The 20,041-nt window shown below is 46.2% G+C and overlaps 1 protein-coding gene across 1 annotated transcript in view; it reads right to left on the reverse strand.

The window, feature by feature from the left end:
• Positions 1-11,250, reverse strand: part of LOC135385586 (connectin-like) — a 135,968-nt gene extending 124,718 nt beyond the window's left edge. Inside the window, exon 1 of the mRNA XM_064614992.1 lies at positions 11,145-11,250. Coding sequence (XP_064471062.1) covers positions 11,145-11,176 — 32 coding nt within the window. The 5' untranslated portion in view covers positions 11,177-11,250. The remainder of the gene's footprint in view (positions 1-11,144) is intronic.
• Positions 11,251-20,041: the final 8,791 nt, after the last annotated feature.

Raw genomic sequence — 20,041 nt, forward strand, 5'->3', positions numbered from 1 at the left:
AAGATGGCAAAGCAAAATGCACAACAGATGACCGGTGATTTTGGCCTTTGGCCGATAGTTATCGCGAACGTTGGCGGATTCTCTTTTATATTTTTTTCACCTTTGGGGGGGGGGGGGGGGGGGATCTGTTTATGGAACTAGCTGAATTTGTCGTGTGGCGAATTCAACCTCTCCCTAGTATTTTTTCTTGATCAACATCAACAGATGACCTCATTCTGCAAATGATGCTTGCAGTGAAGAAAGTTACCATCACCGGGCTACGGCGTTCTTCAAACTCATCAATAGATATCACGATCAACAGTTGAAGCTAGGAGACGGTAATGGTGGTACAATTAATTACGCATCTAGTTTAGATTTATAGCTACTTTTTTACTCAAATTTGGCTACCTCAGATCGAGAAAAAGTGGCAACACTGATACGCGCAAGTCACCCCAGACACAACACTGCGCACATTATTTCGCCTGGGATGTCGCAACGTACCACCTAACGCAATCTAACGATCCAGGTGACTTCCAGGTTCCCTGTTAAGGGGTACTTATCCGTGTATTAAGGAGGGTCTGGTGTACAGCCGAACACTTGACAGTCGGATGAGATTATCCAAGCGGTAGTCGACAGATGGCGCTGTCGGAGCTTACCACCCAAGATTAGAGGCGAAGTCTGCACGTGGTAGCGGACGTTAGCGGGCAAAGTGCCTCCAACGAATGCGAGAGAACTACTGAAAGCACTCCTTTCTAATGTTCCGGCGCTACACAGAATGCGACCATTAGTGGACTGCCGTCGCAATACACCTGGCTATAATGCTACGCAGGTGAAGGTGACGGGGAGTATTTTGCTTCTTCGGTGCATAAAACTGCGGATGGTTACTCTTGCGCAGAAGAGGGCCAAAGGAGCTTTGAGTTTGCGTCACAGTATACACAGTGCAACAGGAAGATGGGAGGTGGTTGTTTTCATGCTGATTCAAAACCCATTCATTCCTTTTCAAAGTTTTCACATTGCGTCGAAATCCTTGAACAGCTTCTGGCAGTCATAAATTAGAGCATTCCGCAAGCTCTATTCGATCGCCTTCTGTCACACCTCCAGACACTAGTCCGTGCCGCCGAACAGGCGCATGTAACACATTTGCATAACACATTCTCGTACATTGTGAAGCGTCTGAGGCCAAGTTCGTGCATCCGCATTGCAGAAACACTTTGTTATATATGTTGAATACTTCGTCACTCAAGGGGGTGACGTGGGAATTCGAGCGGTATGCCTGCCTAGATTGGCAGCACGTTGCTCAGGGAAAGAGTGTGGGGGAAGGAGGTAGTCGAACTTCGTCACTCAGCGCAACACGAATACAGAACCAGAAGCGAACAACACTCGCAGCATGTAGACGAGCTTCGCCTCTTCTGGTGCGCACATCCAGAGGACAAACATTTAGCAAAAGTGAATTTCAGTTGTACCCAAGATTCGCTGAGCCTGTCTTTCTTCTCGTTGGTATGTCCAATGAGTTCGTTTGAGGGCCACCATGTCTTTCTATGAACGTTAATATTTTGGCGCTGCACAAACCTGTGGCGTGTCACAGAGCGACAGACGCTTCTAGAAGCAATTAACTTCCCACCAGTAGAGAGCTGAGCCGAATTGCTAACACATCCTGCGACCACATATCCGCACAAGGAAAGACACAGAACAGAGTTTACTTCTTTTTTACTCCGCGTTAGCGCCGCGAAGCAACTGTGGCTATGAGCCGCGCACAGAAGTGGACAGATAAAGAGAGGACATAAGGAAGGAGTAGGGGACAGGGGGGTTGGGGGCGTCCTGGGCCGACTTCAGGGGTAACAGTGCCGACATTAGTCTGGAAAGTCTGCTCGAAAACCCAGGGAAAACCCCAGACAGCACAGCCGGTGTGGTGATTCGAACCCGCGCCACCACCGAGTCTCGGCGTGGAAGGCGATCATCCTAACCACCATGCCATCGGGAGCTGGTACAGAGTTTACTGAAAGACACAGAGCCGAAGCAAGCTCCATATACGAACGACATTTAAAGTAGCCACAGAAGTCATTTTTAACACCCTGTTTTCTTCCTATAAAACTGTTACGTGGGCCAGTAAGATGCACCGTGAGAATTCACACCACAGGGTCATAATTATCGCAGAAATTGAATTTAAAGTACGCCGCAAAAAGCGACTGTGCGCAACAGTGGAGAGCAGTACCAGTCTGTCATCCACCTGCGACCTCACGCTGACGCTACACAATCCGCGCTCGCTGACTGGTTCAGAGAAATGTCTGCTAATTAGCTGTCGTCTGCTACTCAGCTGTTCGGGGCTCTGAAAATAAAGCATTGTTCATGGCTCGGTCATGCTTCGGCCGCTCCTTCTATCCCCAATTCCACAGGAAACTCGCAAAACTGGTTTACGGCGGCAACGGGGCGCTGACCCCCACTGACAAGCGAACCGGAACGAGTGGACCCTGTAACGTCATCGGTGACGTGGCATCACGCTTCTCCTCCTCGTTATACCCCCAGTGGCTAGTTAAGGGTGAACGCGCTGAGCTACGATTATAGGAGTTTTTTTTTTTTTTTCATTTTATTATTTTTTTTTTTCTGGGAAGAAAATCCCACACATCAAAACGTTTCGCGCTGTTCGGTTAAATTGACGCACACAGTTCCATCATACGTCTTAATCTCAAATTTTTTTGATGGCCCTCTGTACTCCTTTAAACAGAACCTCTACACGCCTAACGAACGCTGAAATTCAAGTAGCTCATTGACTCTTTCGTGAATTCCTTGAATTACGTATTTTGCGCCGAGAAAAGAAGAGCAACGGCTCTAAGTTCCGACTTGCAAGAAGGACGAGAAATTTCGGTGTCATTATTCGGTACCCAATTTCATTTCCGCCTACTGTTCACATTGCGACCTGCTCAAGTGCTGCGCCATCTTTCTACAGAAATGCTACAGGACCCGTTTCATGAATTATTTGTCAAGCTGCTCTCAAAGTCTTCTTTTCCCGGGTTAACTGGACTGTTGTTAATTAAGATAAACTAAACTTCAACGAAACATTCATTTAACGGTTGAAACCAGTTGTTTCTATGCATCATGTAAAACGATGCTCTGCTCTTTGTACGTCGGCACGTGCACTGCACTTATACGTTGCTCTCGTGGGGGCCAGAATCCGAAGTGTAACCTCCGTAAAAACAACAATGTCTGCAGCTACTGTGGGATTCCACACCTGTTTTTTCGTCCCAGAGCATACATTTCGTTCGTTTTCCAAAAACACTTTGGGATATTACTATGAAAAGAAAGTGAGTCGTGGTATAAAGGAGGGAGCCGTCCAAAACTTCTACAGCGAGGTTTACGCTGTCTAGCTGAGACAGTAGGTTCCCCCGAGAGCCAGTTAATAGAACATTCAAGTACATCGGAACGGGTTCACGATACCTGTTCCGAAGCCTTATTCTCTTGAGGTGGCGGACATCAGGATCCTGACCTTCGACTTGACACTTTCCTTCATCAAATCGGTTTCGTAGAGAGCTTCCTATGCACCGAAATTCTCTCTAATGCAAGTAATAACTAATTTCGAAGGGGCGTGTGAATAAAAGAAGGGTAAGAAGGATGGGATACAAAAGTACAAAAATAAAACAAAGTGTACATATTCACACAGGCAGCGATGATATCACGACCAAGTTGATAACTGATATGTCGTAGCTTAACATCGCGAGGCGACTATAATCATGAGTGATGTCACAGTGGCCGGTCTGCGCATTGATTTTGCCCACCCGTGGGTTCTTTAACGTACTCCGGAATTTCAACAAACGGCACATTGCATTCACACGTATTTAACGTCGAAGCAACTTGAACCCTGCCACAAAGTTGTCGGCGTCCTCGGCCGGGTTTGAACCCGCTACCATGAGGACAGTAAACGAAGCCCAGGTTATAAGCATTACTAAGAGTGGTACCTCGTTGAAAAAATTTCATGCCTACGCAAAACGTCAATTTACGAGAAGCGTGCACCCTAAACATCGTTTCCGTTATGAATGACACACCCACGAAAATTATTCCACTTTCGCTGTGCCGTAGATTGTCCGCATTTTCGGGCGTCGAGTTGGAGCACCAGTACGCGAGACCGGTGCAAAAATTGAACGTGGTCGTGTTTGCGAGTGCTATTCCATGTTTCTGTTCAATGTTACGTTTTATTTGCACTAGTTTATTCCTGCTTACGTGAAAGTTACTGAACATGTAAGGCAGAGCCAATCATAGAGGGGTGCCGTATGGCAACGAAGCCATACATTGATAAGTTTGGGCACTACACCGAAAGCCGAGATAATTTGTACTGTAGAATACATAATACAAGTCTTCTAGTTTTCTGCGTCGTTTTGATGTGCAAGGAAATTGCAACACAATATTGTCGTGTTATTGTACGACCTTTAGAGTGCTTCTATATTCGTGTTCGACTTAAGAAGGGAAAGAAATCTACTCTGTCAACCACATACGCAGCTGGAGATACAAGGAGACGAAATAGCGCGCCAGGAGAAAAACTGCAGCGCCACCATGCGCCATCAGTAGGGGAGCACACTTTCCGCCGCAGCATAGTGTCATGCGGCCAGTTTTAATAGCCAATACGAAAGCACAGTGGGTATGATGGACTACATTATCTGGCGCAGAAGGATGCGTCACCTCACTCTTGTCGAACCATGGAAGCCATCGTATCTGCGGCGCAGGAATATTTTGAGAGCTAACGGACTAGATTTCTTTCTTTGGTGTTTTGGTGCTTTATGGCACAAGAGCGAAGATTTCTTTCTTTGTTCTTAAGTTGAACACAATGCTTGTGTGTGTGTGTCTGTGTGTGCGTGTCTGTGTGCGTGCGTGCGTGTGTGTGTGCGTGCGTGTGTGCGTGCGTGTGCGTGCGCGTGTGCGTGAGAGAGAGAGGGGGGAGCTTCTCAATCATCCCGCTCCAGGCGGAAGTTGACCACTGCATGGCTCAAAGACATGTCTCTGTACATTATAAAGAGGCACACAACATTGGCAGGTTACCAAGACACGGGTACACTTTACGATGCGAGCGTGTGGGCATATTTGCGTTCCATTTTCAAGGAATTTCCGTTTAGTAAAGCGCGGGTCATCAGCCTCATATTTTCGGTGCGGCCCGTTTTGTCCCTTTTTTTTTCAACCAGTCACGAGCCAGATCCCCATTTTGAAGAGCTGTTGGTCGTTGCACGACAACGGACATTGTGCACACACAAACGTTTCGTGGGAGAAAGATTGCTAAAAGAAATCTTAAACGGCGTGTACAGCAAAGTTCGGTACGAGTGAGAACGTTCCGTGCGATAGTAATAAAGGTTTTAGAATAGGCTAACCAGGCCCCAACGAAATAGGAGGTGGTCCCTGCGCATGTCTAGAACCTAAACCGCGTTTTGCGCAATGCGTAGTGAGGACTCCTTTTTTTCTTTGGGCCCTCGGCGTTCTATTTACGAGCGAAACACCCATGTTAATCGCAAGCTTCCGCGTGTTACACATAGAACGCTTTGAAGAATAACTTCCACTTTCACTCGCATTCCCTGGCGCGAATACCCTGATAAATCCACGTGGAATTCAATAGCGTGAGCTCGAAATCGAAGATGCGTGAAAAGCACCTTGCCTCCAGTGTGTGACGTAGTGTGACGTAGTTGATTTTGTTGTGTTATTTAGCTTACCCCCATGGCGTACGTGTTCTTTTTTCTCTCTCGCTTTCTCTCTTCAATTAATTCACAAAGAGACAGACCAGACGGAACATACGTGACAGCCGTAGGAGAACACAGCTCTTGAAGCCTCCAGCGCGTGAACAGAAGTGAACGGAAGGCGAGTAACAAAAACTAACAATGATTTAAAGAAAACAACAGTAACCACCTATAATGTCAGCGGTTGCGATCAGATCGACGCGGGTCTGGTTACCAGTCGATACCAACGGCATCAGGCAATCATTATACGAAACATCAATCGCACTAGTAAGAACTGTTTCTGTCTGTTCGAAATGTCGGTGACTCACGACTTTAGGCTTTTACTTTAATCTCACTATAGGACAAGGCGGCACACACATGTCCACCTCGTATTATCTTCGCCATATTATCTGGCTCGCACACACATACATGGCTGATTGATACAGATGGCATCCTATGAGGACAAGAAACTAACCTAATGGAACAAGGCAAATACGGCGCTATCCTCCATCTGTGGGACAAACAAGACACTTCAACTGACATCACTCAAAACACTTGAAGCTTGCCAAGCTCACGAAAGGAGTGCGCACAGTGCATCCAGCAAGGTACCGACACGAAAGTATACGTGGTTGATAACACGTTGTAAGTGTGCTCTCGGTTGCGCAAGAAATGAAATTGCTGCTGGGTATGGCCGCCCATAATGTCACCGGCTCTATATCTTACACCCAATGTTCTGTGTTGGAAGTCCACATACCCCTTTGGAACTGTCACGTTCGTCGGCGTGTGGACGCTGCTCATCAACGTCTTGACAGTATTCAGTGTTCTTGAAAAACCCTGCAGCCCTGTCGTCACAGCAGCAGCAATGAAAGCAGGCCATTGCAAATGTTAGCAGGTTCGATGATGCATTCGATGATGCAGGCTCTAAATGGATTTTCTTGTATCTCCGATACGCGTGAAATGCACCGATATTTAAGGTCCGTGATGCAGTCACTGCGTGCATCATCCAGAAATAGTGAAAGTGGTAACAGATTGGACGTGTTCCCATGTGTAGCCGCTGTATCCTCAGTACGTTTTGCGCACTTCCTGCAAACTCATGCCCTCCAGTGTTTGCGAGGGCTTTCTAGCTGATGAAGACCTTCCTGAAAGAAGAAATGTACAAAATCCAGAAGAAGATGCGAAGGGAAGAGCCCCTTAAATATCATATTTCATATTTTATTTATCCATACAACCATTATACAAACAAAAGAAAAAGTGCTAGACCGCTGGGATAAACCCGTGAGGCGGTCTCTAATACATCGCAACATTGTGTATTGTAAGGCACCACACGAACGAACTATCACAGAAGTGGCTCAACTTCTGAACATAAACTTTTTACGTAATTTTCTAAATACATGTACTGCAGATACATCCCTAATTTCGTGCGGCAAGCTATTTCAAACCTTTGCACCAAAGTAGCTTATGCTATTCAATCCATAGTTGGTTCTAACCCTGGGCAACCGTGACTGCAACGAATCAGACCTGGTAAAATGCGGTGTCACCAATCTCGTTATATTAATAGAATCAATGTGTACATACCAGTGGACCACTTTATGAAGAAGTAATACAGTTCGATATTTGATTAATTGAAAAAATTGGCTGTACACGTAGGTGCGTAAATGCAAATGTGACAGATTCTGTCTGAGGCAGATGCAATATAATCCTGAGGTCCCTTTTTTTTGCAACAAGTAGACAGGGGTCAGGGTTGTACCATAAGCTAATCCATACATCTCGACAGTATACGTGAGGTGGGAATGAACAAGCGCATAATAAATGGGCAGTAATGTGTTTAGTGGCAATAAGTTCCTAATTTTAGCGAGCGTAAAAATTCCCAGTGACATCTTTTTCCTTACAGCAAGCACATGTACATCCCACTTCAAGTGCTTGTCAAATACTAGACCAAGGAACTTGGTAGAATTTACCTCACGTAAAGTTACACCACAGAATACCAATTCCTCGTTTGGGATGACACATCTTCGTTGTGCAGAGTGAAACACAATATAAGATGACTTATTTATATTTGGAATAAGCTTGTTACACCTTACCATGTCAGTGATGAGGACGGTGCCTCTTTGTTCAAAATATCGGACGCTCTCGTCCTATATTCTCCACAACACAGGAATAATAAGTCACTTTTTTTTCCTTTTATACAACCGAACGGTCAAGGTGGGTCACTGACCGGTCGATCATTCAACATGTTTTGCCGTTATCTCATCCATAAAGCCTCTGCAAGTGTACTGCAAACAACCCTTATGGCAGTGCCACTAGCGCCCTATCCACTTCGAACTGAACGACACTTGAAAGGAACAGATACGTAATTGCGTGTTGCGTCATTTTTATAGACACGCATGATAAGGGAGAGCCAAGAATGTCGAAAGGATATAGTCCAATACTCGGCCGCGATGCGAAATTGCACTGGAACTTGCACTCCATCTGCGTAGTTCCTTTTTTGCACGTGGAGACAGCATTTGCGGCAAAGTGGGCCAGCAGACGTTATTGACAACGGACCGTGGCAGCAGTGAAGTAGCTCTTCTGCGTGGGAACGCGCGCGACCAAGAAAAGCGATAGGTGTTGTTTCTGTCAGTTATGTCGCTGTCAATAAGCAGCTAGGCAACATTGCACGAAGAATTGGTGTTTACCCGCCACGCCCTATTGTGATAACTGATAACGCTTCCACGGGGCAAGGAAAGACAAGTTATCAGGATTATTTTGTTACATTCTCGGGCCTGAAGAAAGCACACAGACGGATCAGAAATTTTCACCCAATTAGTTAAATATCTACCATCAAAAATTGATCCTACGCTCCCATCAAAGACACGGTAGCATGTTATGCACTCAATTCATGAAGCCATGCGTGGCAACAAAGATTGCTTTGGCGGTGGTGGCAGTGTCGCTATTAGCCCTTTGCCTTCATTCAAGCTGTTGCCATCCTGATGTGACGGCAAACTGATATAGCAATCATCTGAACGACGGCAGTCGACGCGGTGTCAGCAAAGTGCCGGTGGCGGGAATCGAACCCACACCTCACTGATTAGTGGTCAGGTGCGCTATACCATTATACTGCGCCGACATCACACACTCGCCAACACGCAAAGACCTCATTCTGGAAGACACAGGCACACATTCTCTCTGGTCATCCCCTCTTACGTACATTTTCTTCCATGCGCTCTCACATTCACACATGGACGGACAAATCGGAGGCGTGTCTCTCGTGTTCGTCTTTGTCCGTTGTGTTTACTGCAAGTGAAGGATCGACCTGCCCATCTATTAACAAATCGAGGCAGGCGGCATTCTTGATTGAGAGTAACGTAGATTCCGAAGTTCGGATGAATTATCAATTAACACAGACACAACATTTAAGCCTCACGAACGACCAAAATTGGACGTTGGGGATGCTTAAATGTTTTATTTGTCTTAATGGATCACTCAGCCTCTCCAATCTACGTTGATATGGTGCGTCATGAAAATGCTACAGCTGAATAATTAGGAAACGGTTCACGCGATGTAAAAACTTCTTTGATAAACATCCTTGAAACATCGGCAGAGCTGACCAGTGAGTTGTTCATTTGCATACACTTATACTGACAAATACGCAAATAAAAATGCTAGCTTTTAAGATTTACTTCTGAACTGCGCGCGTGTGTGTGTGTGTATTTTGCGTTGCTCCCGTTATGTCACTGCAGAATGGTTCAAAATTGACACACAAAAAGCGAACACGCTAAATTAATTGTTTAAGCGTGCGAAGATTTGAGTTTACGTACACCTGTCCGCACAGTTCTTGCGCAAGTTGCTATTCCATGAGCGATTTATAAATCGATGTTTTTCGCCGCAGTGCTGCATGGATGGGATTGTGCAATAATGTACCAGATGTTAGAAGCCAGACAATATTTATCTCACTTATTGGTTTTTCACACGAATCATCCACAGTTGATACGATAAATATCTGACGATAAATGGCGCGATAAATTGTGAATGCGCAGAGATAGCTTAGTCTCGCTTGATTTGCTCTTTAGTCATACGATCCATGGAGTATCCCAAGCAGCACAATGTACTGAAAGTCGAGTGCAATAGGGGTGGACGGGTAGGTGGAAGACCTTGAATGAACTGGTGAAACTAAAGAACATCGATAAGACACATACCGTCCACCCCCGTTGAGTATAGAGTAACGAGAAGTCAGGTTACCACTCAATGCGTATTCATTCTTACGCGTAGAACTGCACAAGTCCTTTAGATTCAATTGTAATCATCAGAGTATAAACTAACGACCAACCTATTGCCTGTGTTTTTCCATGAAGGGAAAGCTAGGAACCCTTTCAGTAAGACCATCAAAAGGGCGTTCGAGTTTTTCCGTCGAGCGAGCACAGCAGAGGAAGCAGTAGCTCAGTTGCGGTGCGCACAGAAAGTTAGGCCGCCCGGAGAGGCAGATCTGTTCTGAGAAAACTGCCGAAAGCCCATATAGAAAAGAGCCTCTCGCTGCTGAAAAGAGCCTCTCGGTGCACGTAACGCGCAATCGGGTCTTCGAGTGAAGCAAGGATTCTCCACGCCCCCCCCCCCCCCCGACACCCCCTAGTACGAGCCAAATATCCTGCAACCACCATCATCGTAAAAAAAATAATAATAATAATAATAAATAAATAAATAAAAGAATCGGAACGCCTACCAGAACGGGAAAAAGTGTCCAAACAAATATGCTTGCCACCCCTCTGTGGGATACCCATCCCCCCCCCTCCCGCCCCCGAAATGAAAATCCTGGGGGCACCCCTCAGAGCGGAATTCTAACGAATCATAGGCGTTGTTGGGGGAAAGTACGGGTACGGTGCGCATTAGGTCACCGACAGGACAATTCAGTTACGCATCAGGCTGTTTTCATTCGTGTTAGAGGAATAGCAATCTTACTCATGACAATGGTTTCCCTTCGTTATCCCTCACGGTAAACATATCCCCCCCCCCCAAGGTCGCTACGAGAATAAAATAGCAGTGACACGGGCAAACCTAAAAACCTAATCCACACAAGCAACACCCGAAGCGTCACTATGTGTACTCCACACCGACTGGCTGCAACTACTTTCGTAAAAGATATAGTTATATCCATCCTCTGCATAGTAATGCTCCCGACGCTAATCTGAAATGGCGGTGCCGCTACATGCGGTCAAAATTACGTCAAACACAATCATCTCCTACGCCAATGACAACTATATAAAACAAGACATCGATAACAACCAGAAGAGAGTCGGAAACTTGTCGAAGGAAACTCCAAACAACATAAATCTCTGCCGTCCCTCCACTGTCACACACTTTCCCCAACGTTCAGGAGGCCCCGGAACACCTTCTGCAGTAGCTTCCCGTTGATCCCATTCCAAATGACCCCCCAAAAGCGCAACGCGACCGCGCGCCTCTAGGAAGAAACTGGTGAAGCCCAGCGCCTTTTTTTCCCTCACTTACATTTGCCGTGGGTTTCGACGAACACACTCCATGGTTAAGGTATCCGATCCGTGCCACGCCACAAGACCGACTGGCGCTCGCCGCCGCTTCTCACACTCGTTGTTGCGCCGGTCGAGAAGAAAAGAACGACGGGAAATGCGAAAAGGGCGCCAGTTTTGAATCGCGTGCGCAGACGTGATCGCATCCAGCAATGCGCGGGAAAGGCGCAACAGGCGGTGCGTTTTTATTTGATGCCGGAGAACTTCATGTTCGTTGAACAAAGTATTAAAACTAGAGATGGGACGAATCCAAAATATTTCGAATCCGAATCCAAGGAAGGTTCTGCGAATCCACGAATCTTACGAATATCGAATCTTTCGAATCCTTTCTTTAAAAACAGTTTAAAAAGCCAAGGAAAAAACACTTCTAGTGAAAAGTGTTTTGAAGCAGAATATGTTACCTTTGTTTAAAGAAAAACAAATTAAATAATGCTTCAATTTCAGGAGAAAATATACCCATATAGTTCTTCTTAAACGTAATTTATTTAACATGTTGTTCATCGACTGCAAAAAAATTCATCAATTCTTGAGTCTGAATTATTTCTATAAAACTAAGCAACAATCACAACCAAAACCAGGTTAGTTTTAAACTTGTAATGTAACAGTTCCTGCATGAGCTCTTTCAGTCCAGAGCAATGTAAACAAACAACCAAGAAAACACCTGTCGGCCAATAAGGCTTTTGACGGACTCCGGAGGCGCCAATTTGAAAAAGAAACAAACAAACCTGGTTGGTGGATTCGAAAGATTCGATTCGCCGTTTTGGGCACTGGGATTCGGATTCGCGAATCTCGAGTCCCTGCCTAGGACTCGAGGATTCGTGGATTCGGTTGACACATCCCTAATTAAAAGGCAAGCAAGGTGCCCCTGCCTACTTGTGTTTTGTGTTCCTGTCCCTACCACCGCCTCAGGCTCATGATACCATCATTCATGTTCGTATTTCATATGCGAATCGATGTGATGAACGACTTCCCATCGTGGGCTATATTCGATGTCCGTGAAGTGCGTGATATGACTGCAGTGCTGGCCAGCAAGTGAAATGGAGGAGGAGCGCATTTTTCGGGATTTTGGGAGATTATGGCTCCTATTGCCATCAGACAAGCAGAACAGCACGCATTTCCCTAAATACACGTGGAGGAGTACAAATATTCGCCGTTGCGTTGCGGTGAAAGAGCTTCTAAATGTGAACGAAAGGTCAACCCCGACGGCCCAAAAGAATCCTTCCATATAAAGCCGCTTCAACTAAGCACATGGGGTCGGAATCGTATTTCGCATTTCCTACTATCCTCATCATTTCTAACCAATCTCACGTTTCCGTGACCTAGCTTCGACGAGCGCTCGATGGGGGGGGGGGGGGGGAAACGAAGGAAAAAGGAATAGGAAAAAGGCTCTTGTCGGGGTTGGTGGCTGGGCGAGCAGGGGCGCGATCCAGAGTCAGGGATACCAGACCCTTCCTTTGTACGCCCTTGTAAAAGCACGTGCACGAACAGACGCGCAAGAGGAAATACCAACGAAAGATGAACGGGGTGTCACGGAAAATTAGTCCACTTGCGGCATCCTATAGGGAATCACTTTGTGGCACGCCTATTCTGTCGCTTAGGCCAGTTTAACACTCACGCGACGTTTTTCGCGTCCGTGAAATGCGTCCTTGTTGGGACGGCCTTTTTTTTTCTCGGTGATCATCCGTGTGCTCACCGTGTTCGAGACGTGTGCCTGTTTTTTCGTAGGTTCCACTCGGATTCATGTAGGCCATACACACGACCGTATTTTCCTCGCGAGTAGAGCATAAGCGACGATAAATTTCCCCCGTCGCCCCATATTCTGAGCGATTTTCACGGAACAAACTCGCCTTTAACTCCGTGCCTTTTCAGACAGAGTTTCTCCTTCGTGTCATATCGACATTTGTAGAGGGTAAAAACGGACTAGCATTCCTCAAGGCTACTATCACACTGTCCAAGCTAGTGTGCCCGCTTCGTGAAAATTACTGCACGTCCGTTTCTTGCCCGTGTTTCTCGGGCACCACACCCCCTTTGGATGCATCTTTTGTCGCTCCCGCCCTTCAACAATATCAGGACGTTGGAATTCTATTACCTCTCTGTTTCGAGTACATATTCCTGTTGCTCCATTACCGGTCATATCATGGATATTACGACACTAATGATGCTTCTATATTTTTACACATATTTTTACATGTTGATGATGATGATTGGTGTTGGTGATGATTGGTGATGATGGCGCAGGCCATTTTATGGCCATAATGCGCCAAGGCAGATTTTTACATGTGCAAGTTATATGTTTGCCTCAGTGTTAACAAAAGACTGCAATTAAAAACATTCCCTGCTTGCAACATTTCTTGTCGAAGATGTTCGGTGTTTCATCTTTTTTCGTCAACATTTCTTGTCGTAAATCCCTGGTCACAGCCACGGCAGGCAAAAATGAAGCGGTATGAAGGTCTGAGAGTCATACCTTGAATTCACGGAATGGCGAAACTGCAGGCCAGAAAGACGGACCAGTGAGGCTAAGTTCGTTCAGTGTACAGATATCTTGATGGGTCGAAAAATATAATCGGAACGCGTCTACTGAACAGCGGGAAGCACCGTGCGCAGCGCTGTCCAATAGACGCGTTCCGATTACGTACAGATCCCGACAAAAGTTTACGGAACACCAGAGCGACGTATTTCTTGATCTCAGCGACACCCTAGCGGCGAACGGGAGTGGACACACTTACTGGGAGGTGCGTCGAGTTCCCGGTCACCTGTTTGTAAGTCTATCGGCTCCTGTTTGCAACAACCGTGTCGCTCAGATGACTATATACACCACTTCAGTGTTCCGTAAACTTTTGTCGGGACCTGTACCTCGACGCATCAAGTTTTCTCTACACTAAACGAACTTAGCCTCCCAGAAACAGCAAAACTGGTACATCGCCTATCTTGTAAGGCTGTCCTTGAGGCTGGTCTACATCGAAGAACACTCTCCGTCCCTTTCTTCAGTTCTCTTCTATATTTATCAGTATCAGATGCACACGCGCCCAAGCAGCACAATGTACTGAAAGTCGAGTGCAATAGGGGTAGACGGGTAGGTGGAAGACCTTGAACAGACTCATGAAACTAAAGAACATTGATAAGACATATACTGCCCACCCCTATTGCACTCGACTTTCGGTACATTGTGCTGCTAGGGCGGACAAATGGGTTGTGTGAAAGGGCGCACCTACACGGCGAGCCGAATGCATGAAACACGGGACAGAATATGGACATGCCGAGAATTTCTCGGCACGGGCACACGGTCCGTGAACAAACATGCATGTCTGAATAGCACCACATAGCTTTTACTGGGTCACCACTAGCCAATACCAATACTCACCAATAGCACCACTGGGTTTACGGCATACGAGGCTCATCCCTAGTCGCGGATCTGTTAATTGCTTACCACCCTGTGTACGAAGCAGGCCACAGTGTGGTTCTCCAGTGGGTTCCAGCCCATTGTGGTGTCGTGAGGAACGAGCAGGCCGACAGCGCAGCAGAAGCAGCTCTCTCGTATCGGAAGCGGACCAGTTGTGCACTGGACTGCTCAGAGCAGACCGTTGTTCCATTCTGCGACGCCTCGTGACATCCCTGGCTTCCCGCCAATGGACAAGTCTCTCAGACAAGTTGACTCTCCCAGATGCTGTCACTGCGTTTTCTAGAGGATCTGGGGCACACTCTTTTTCGTTGCCCACAGTACCAACCTTCGCGAATCGCACTCTCACGGGTCTCTTAGTCAGCTGGACTCTCCCCCTTCTCCCTATCAAAATTGCTTGGTCCCTGGCCGAGTCCAGTCCACCAACGCTCTGCGCTCAAAGCTCTTTTGACCTTTCTGGACACAACCGGACTTCGATCCTTATTGTGAAGGAGCTCATTATTTCATTCCCCATATCACCACCAGCAATGGGGTAGAGTATTCCCTCTGGCGATGAAACCCCCATTTATCATCTTAAAATAAAGTTGTTGTTGTTGTTTCAAAGCACGGCAGTTGTTCATCTGAGGCTGTTGCATTCATATTTTGTATAACCCCTTGCGCCACAACGACGGATGCCATGCGCAGCGCAGCTTCCAGATAAACAAGGAACGCATTGGCGTCATCAGTTGTCCTAGTAACTTCCCTGTGGATTGCCAGCCACAAGGCATCTGAACTTCCCGATATTAAACGCTTTCGTGAAAGGTTCTTTTTGAAGAGCCCGCACAAATTGTCAGTGGGCTGCGCACAAAATATTGTATTCGCCTATCCCTTCATGCATCTGGCTGAATTCTGAATTTTAATCTCGCCCAACTGGCTGAACTAGCTCCTGTGTGGTTAAACTTCGTGGCAAACTTGAGGGTCAACAAAATCCCCAGCAGTAGCTTTTGTTGTCTTGTTGAGTGTGCACTTTTAATCCCGTGTTAGAGCCGTGAAGCGATGAGTACAGGTGTTGATAGATGGAGAGAGAACAAAAGGAAGGAGTGGTGACATTGGGGAGAAGCGGTTGTGTGTCTGTATATTTTGCTGTGTAACGTTTCCTTATGGTATGCCCCTCCCTGCTGTAGTCAACAATCACACTCCTAGGTTAGAACAAATGTGCAGTAACCAATGACTAGTTAAAACGGATCAACACACACATGCTGACTTAAAACAATTTCTTCACACACGTATGCTTCTTCAAAAACGCAAAACGCGGGGAAAAATATTAGCGGTATCCCTTCTGATGTAACGAGGAATAAAGCGATACTAATCCTTGAAAAGAAAACGCGGGGACAATTTTAAATTATAAAATTATAAATGTATATTATAATTTAAAAATTATCCCCCCGCGTTTTCTTCTTTCTTCTTCTCTCATTGCAGTTCTGCTCCTACATGTAGGCGCAGAACTGCAATTGTTATGATGTAATGCTAGAGAAGATAACGCGCTGTGGGATTTGGCGTGAAGAAATAATATCTACTGACCCAAATTAGACGATAGCTTATTTGTTTGTTTCTTCTTCATTGTGTACACGGGTTTAGCATATGAGTAGTGACGGCTTATTAGTGACGGGCAGTGTACCGCCATTACGGCGGAGAATGACCCACCACATCATCATCCCATTTATGTGCGTGTGTGTGTTATTAGTACTGAAATACGTCATATACATGTAATCCGCGCACATCATCGTGTACATTCCTCTTGCAAACAGAAGCGGTATGTTTGAGCACCTCAAATTCACAATAAAACTCAGTCCATTGTCGCGCAGTTGCCGGTGGCAGGCATCTGGAGTGAACGATGCATAAATCACACTCTTTTTCCTTTTTTTTTTCATGTAGTATTTCGAGAGCCATTGATTTTAACTATCTGAATCGTTCACATGAAACCTGTGGAGATGAAGACAGGCCTATAGATTAACTGCAACGTGTAGACAACGGCCACCCAACATGGGAAGTCCGAGAACGACGATATGTTCATGATGAAAGAAGGAAGTCACTGAAAAGGTTAGCCAGCTGTAGGACTCGAACCCACATCTTCTGGATAACCGGTCCAGGACTCTACCAATTGAGCTAAGCTAACACACCTCTCCAGCCACTTCCAAGGGTGCGTCATCTGAAGGGACAAACCAACCACTCTCTCACTCATCCCCCTTTCACTCTTACAGGTTTTCTCATTCATACACACATTCATACGACGGTATCGACGCAAGCGGATTCTGTTGAACATGATGGCAATTGATGTTCTGAGGCTCGAACACATAGAAAGGACAAATACATACAAAGCCTCAAGTGCCTAAGAAATTAATGATGAAAGAAGGAAGTCACTGAGAAGGTTTGCCAGCTGTAGGACTCGAACCCTTGATGCTTTGTATGTATTTGTCCTTTCTATGTGTTCCAGCCTGGGGACATCAATTGCCATCATGTCGGTAGCCCCATCGCCACGACGAAGCAAAACGTCGCCGACGGTTCTCGTGGCGCCATCTATCGTCCGAGCTGAGTTTTTGACGCAGACTGCAGGAATTTCCCAGGGGATAGCCCAATATAATGCTGTAACATTCAAATTACGCACCGTGTGCCAGTATTCGAACCAGTGTATAGGTCGGTATACTGCTCAGGCATTACAGATGCTATAAAATTATTTACTTAAAATACGATGCTAAATACTGATGCGAGAACGTACTCGAGACAGAGTGCAGCTTGTTGGAAAAGAAAGTAGTTGGAGTAGAGTAGCAAATACTCCAAAAATATTTAAAATTTGCTACACTATTGGTAAATAAATAGTTCCTGAGTGGGCAATCCACCGCTTGGGGTAGTCAGAGTCAGGCGATGTCGGGTCACAGCTGATTTCCGGCGCACATTAGTCATCTTGTTGTTAGTTTGTTACATGCTCTCCTCGAGAGGGTGTCGGCCTTACCGCGCAACTCAACTGCAAAAACGACATCTTTATGCTGCTCTCATAGCTTCTTAATAAAAGATCTGCAAAGATTTAAAAAAGCCCAATATACACACGTACACCTTTCCGAAAAAGTACGAAGTACAATACTGAATTACGAATAAAGGTATTTCAAATATAGTATTTTTAGGCATGTGCGATACTTTCAAAACCGAAGCGAGTACGAAGCGAATAGTTCTAAAACTGAGTCGAATACGAAGCTAATAGTTGTATAATCGGGCCGGACACACGCAAAGCACATGTACGGATATAAACATGGGTACAGCACGTATAAGCGACATATTCATACGGATAGGAATATGGGGTAGTTTTATGCCCTCTCTTCTGCCGTTTTCGGCCTTACGTGTGCATCTTCGGAACTTATTCGGTATGGAAGAAAACAACTATTCTGAAACCGAATATACGTATTCGAAAAATTCGAATATTCGTACAGGCCTAAGTATTTTGAGTGCTGCACTGAATAGACCTCTTCCCGAGAAACGTCACCATGACGTTGGTACAGACTGAAACCGAACCAAATCGGAAGGGGAGGGCTGGGTTCCACGAATGGGCACTTCACTGCGTCCTATTGAAAGAAAAGTAGGACCGAAGGGCGCGTCCCTTTCAGGGACCATCGTAATCCCCTCAAGACCGTGGCTTTCGGGAGCGACCTTGTTCGCCCCTAGCTTCGAGCGTAGTTCAAGTCTACCAAATTGGTGGCGCTGTCGAACACTGTGACGTCATTTGTTTACAAACAGGGAGTGGTCTATGTATCACGAGTCTGGTACTGGTAGACCATAAGCCGATGTATAGTAGGACCAGTTTGTCACCCGCGATTTCCCTGTCTCTTCTGCGTCCAGATACACAAAGGACCGAGAGGTGAAGGATATCGTATGCTCATCGTACTAGAGTTTGTCTCTCATGGAAATGACGTTACCAATGTGACGACACACCGGAGCTGTTTTCCGCTGTGGCATATCAGGGGCGAACAGCTTCTCGGAGTGCGTTTGAGTTGTTAAAAAACTGTGTTCTCAGTGACAACTCTGACAAGCAATGAAAAGAATGCAACTTTCAATCTTCACACACACACGCAGACAGCGCATGCACATATATATTCACGTGCAAATAACTAATAATTCTGAGTACACTTAGAGGTAAGGTCTGTCGGCCTGTATTTATATATGGCAGCATGCTGCACGTGCCGCGGGGTAGAACTGCTTTTAAAAAGGAAGGCGGAAAGAGAAAAATAAAAACGAGAAGGGGCCACGCTGAGCTCATCGCTCACGAGATTCCCCCCATATCCTCTTCCGCGTTGTCTTAAGTGACGTCTAGACTGTCGTAATCATCCCATAAACACGGAGGGGAACCCGTCGTCCCCCGTGAAAACCCCCGGGGAGGACGATGAGTCCCGCCCTTGCTGCGAGAGGGGAGCAAAATAAATTTGTCGTGCACGAAAAAGCAGAGCAAAGAAGCGCAGTGTGCTCCTGCACAGACATCTGGAGCGTGCCTTGCTCGCTTGCAGAAACACGCGCGACGACAACTTCTGCTACGCCTAATGAATTCGCCATGCCGCGGAGACATGTTGTTAAGCTGCATATGCCCTAGTTCATTTTCGCACACTGCAGCAAACGTTACGGTGACGCAGAAAGTACTTGCGTTCTTTGCTAAAGGAAAATTAAAGATAAATTACGGCTATGATACCTGGTTAGGAAGAAAACGTGAATATCTTTGCGAGACGCTGCTTTGTTCACTCCATGAACGCTTCTGGTATATAATCAGCGGGCGAGAATGCCTTTTGGCTCGGGAATGCAACAAACACAAAGCATCTGCCCCCTTCTCGCACCCAGAAAAATTACAGCCAGAAAACGCGGCCTGAGTGGTTCACCCCAGAAACTTTTTGGTCCGGTGTTTATCGGCAGCTGTGCAGCTTGCAACACCGGATTGCTACAGACGATTAGCGCAGAACGTAGCGAGCCATCTGCAGGGAACTTACGAACACTTGCAGCAGGGAAACGGGAAATATATTTCTCTTACCATTCTGTTATGACTTATGAGGGGCAGAGAAACAGTTTATTTTGTTTGTATTTAACCCTTGGTTAGCGTTTTATACGATTTCGTTTCTGTGTACCACGTTGATGATGGTTAGCGCAAGAATGTATTTTCGGTATTTAGATAGGTAGCTCCTGTATTCCCATTAAAGGGACCATGAAATGAGTCTCGCGGATTCCGAGTACTCTGCCGGAACCGGTGCTTACGATCCCTCACTATCATAAACAGATTGACTTTAAACTTATGACTTTAAACCCTATTAGGCGCACCGGGGGCGCAGTTGCCACGGACAAAACGCGGGGCGCTGGATACATCCCTTTATAGCGGGCTTACGTCATCGATATCTAGACCTAGAATAGACCTTTTAACCCTATTAGGTGCACCGGGGGCGCGTGCAGGGTTTTTC

The sequence above is a fragment of the Ornithodoros turicata genome, chromosome 2 (genome assembly GCF_037126465.1).
Source record: "Ornithodoros turicata isolate Travis chromosome 2, ASM3712646v1, whole genome shotgun sequence".
NCBI classification, from domain to species: Eukaryota; Metazoa; Arthropoda; class Arachnida; order Ixodida; family Argasidae; genus Ornithodoros; species Ornithodoros turicata.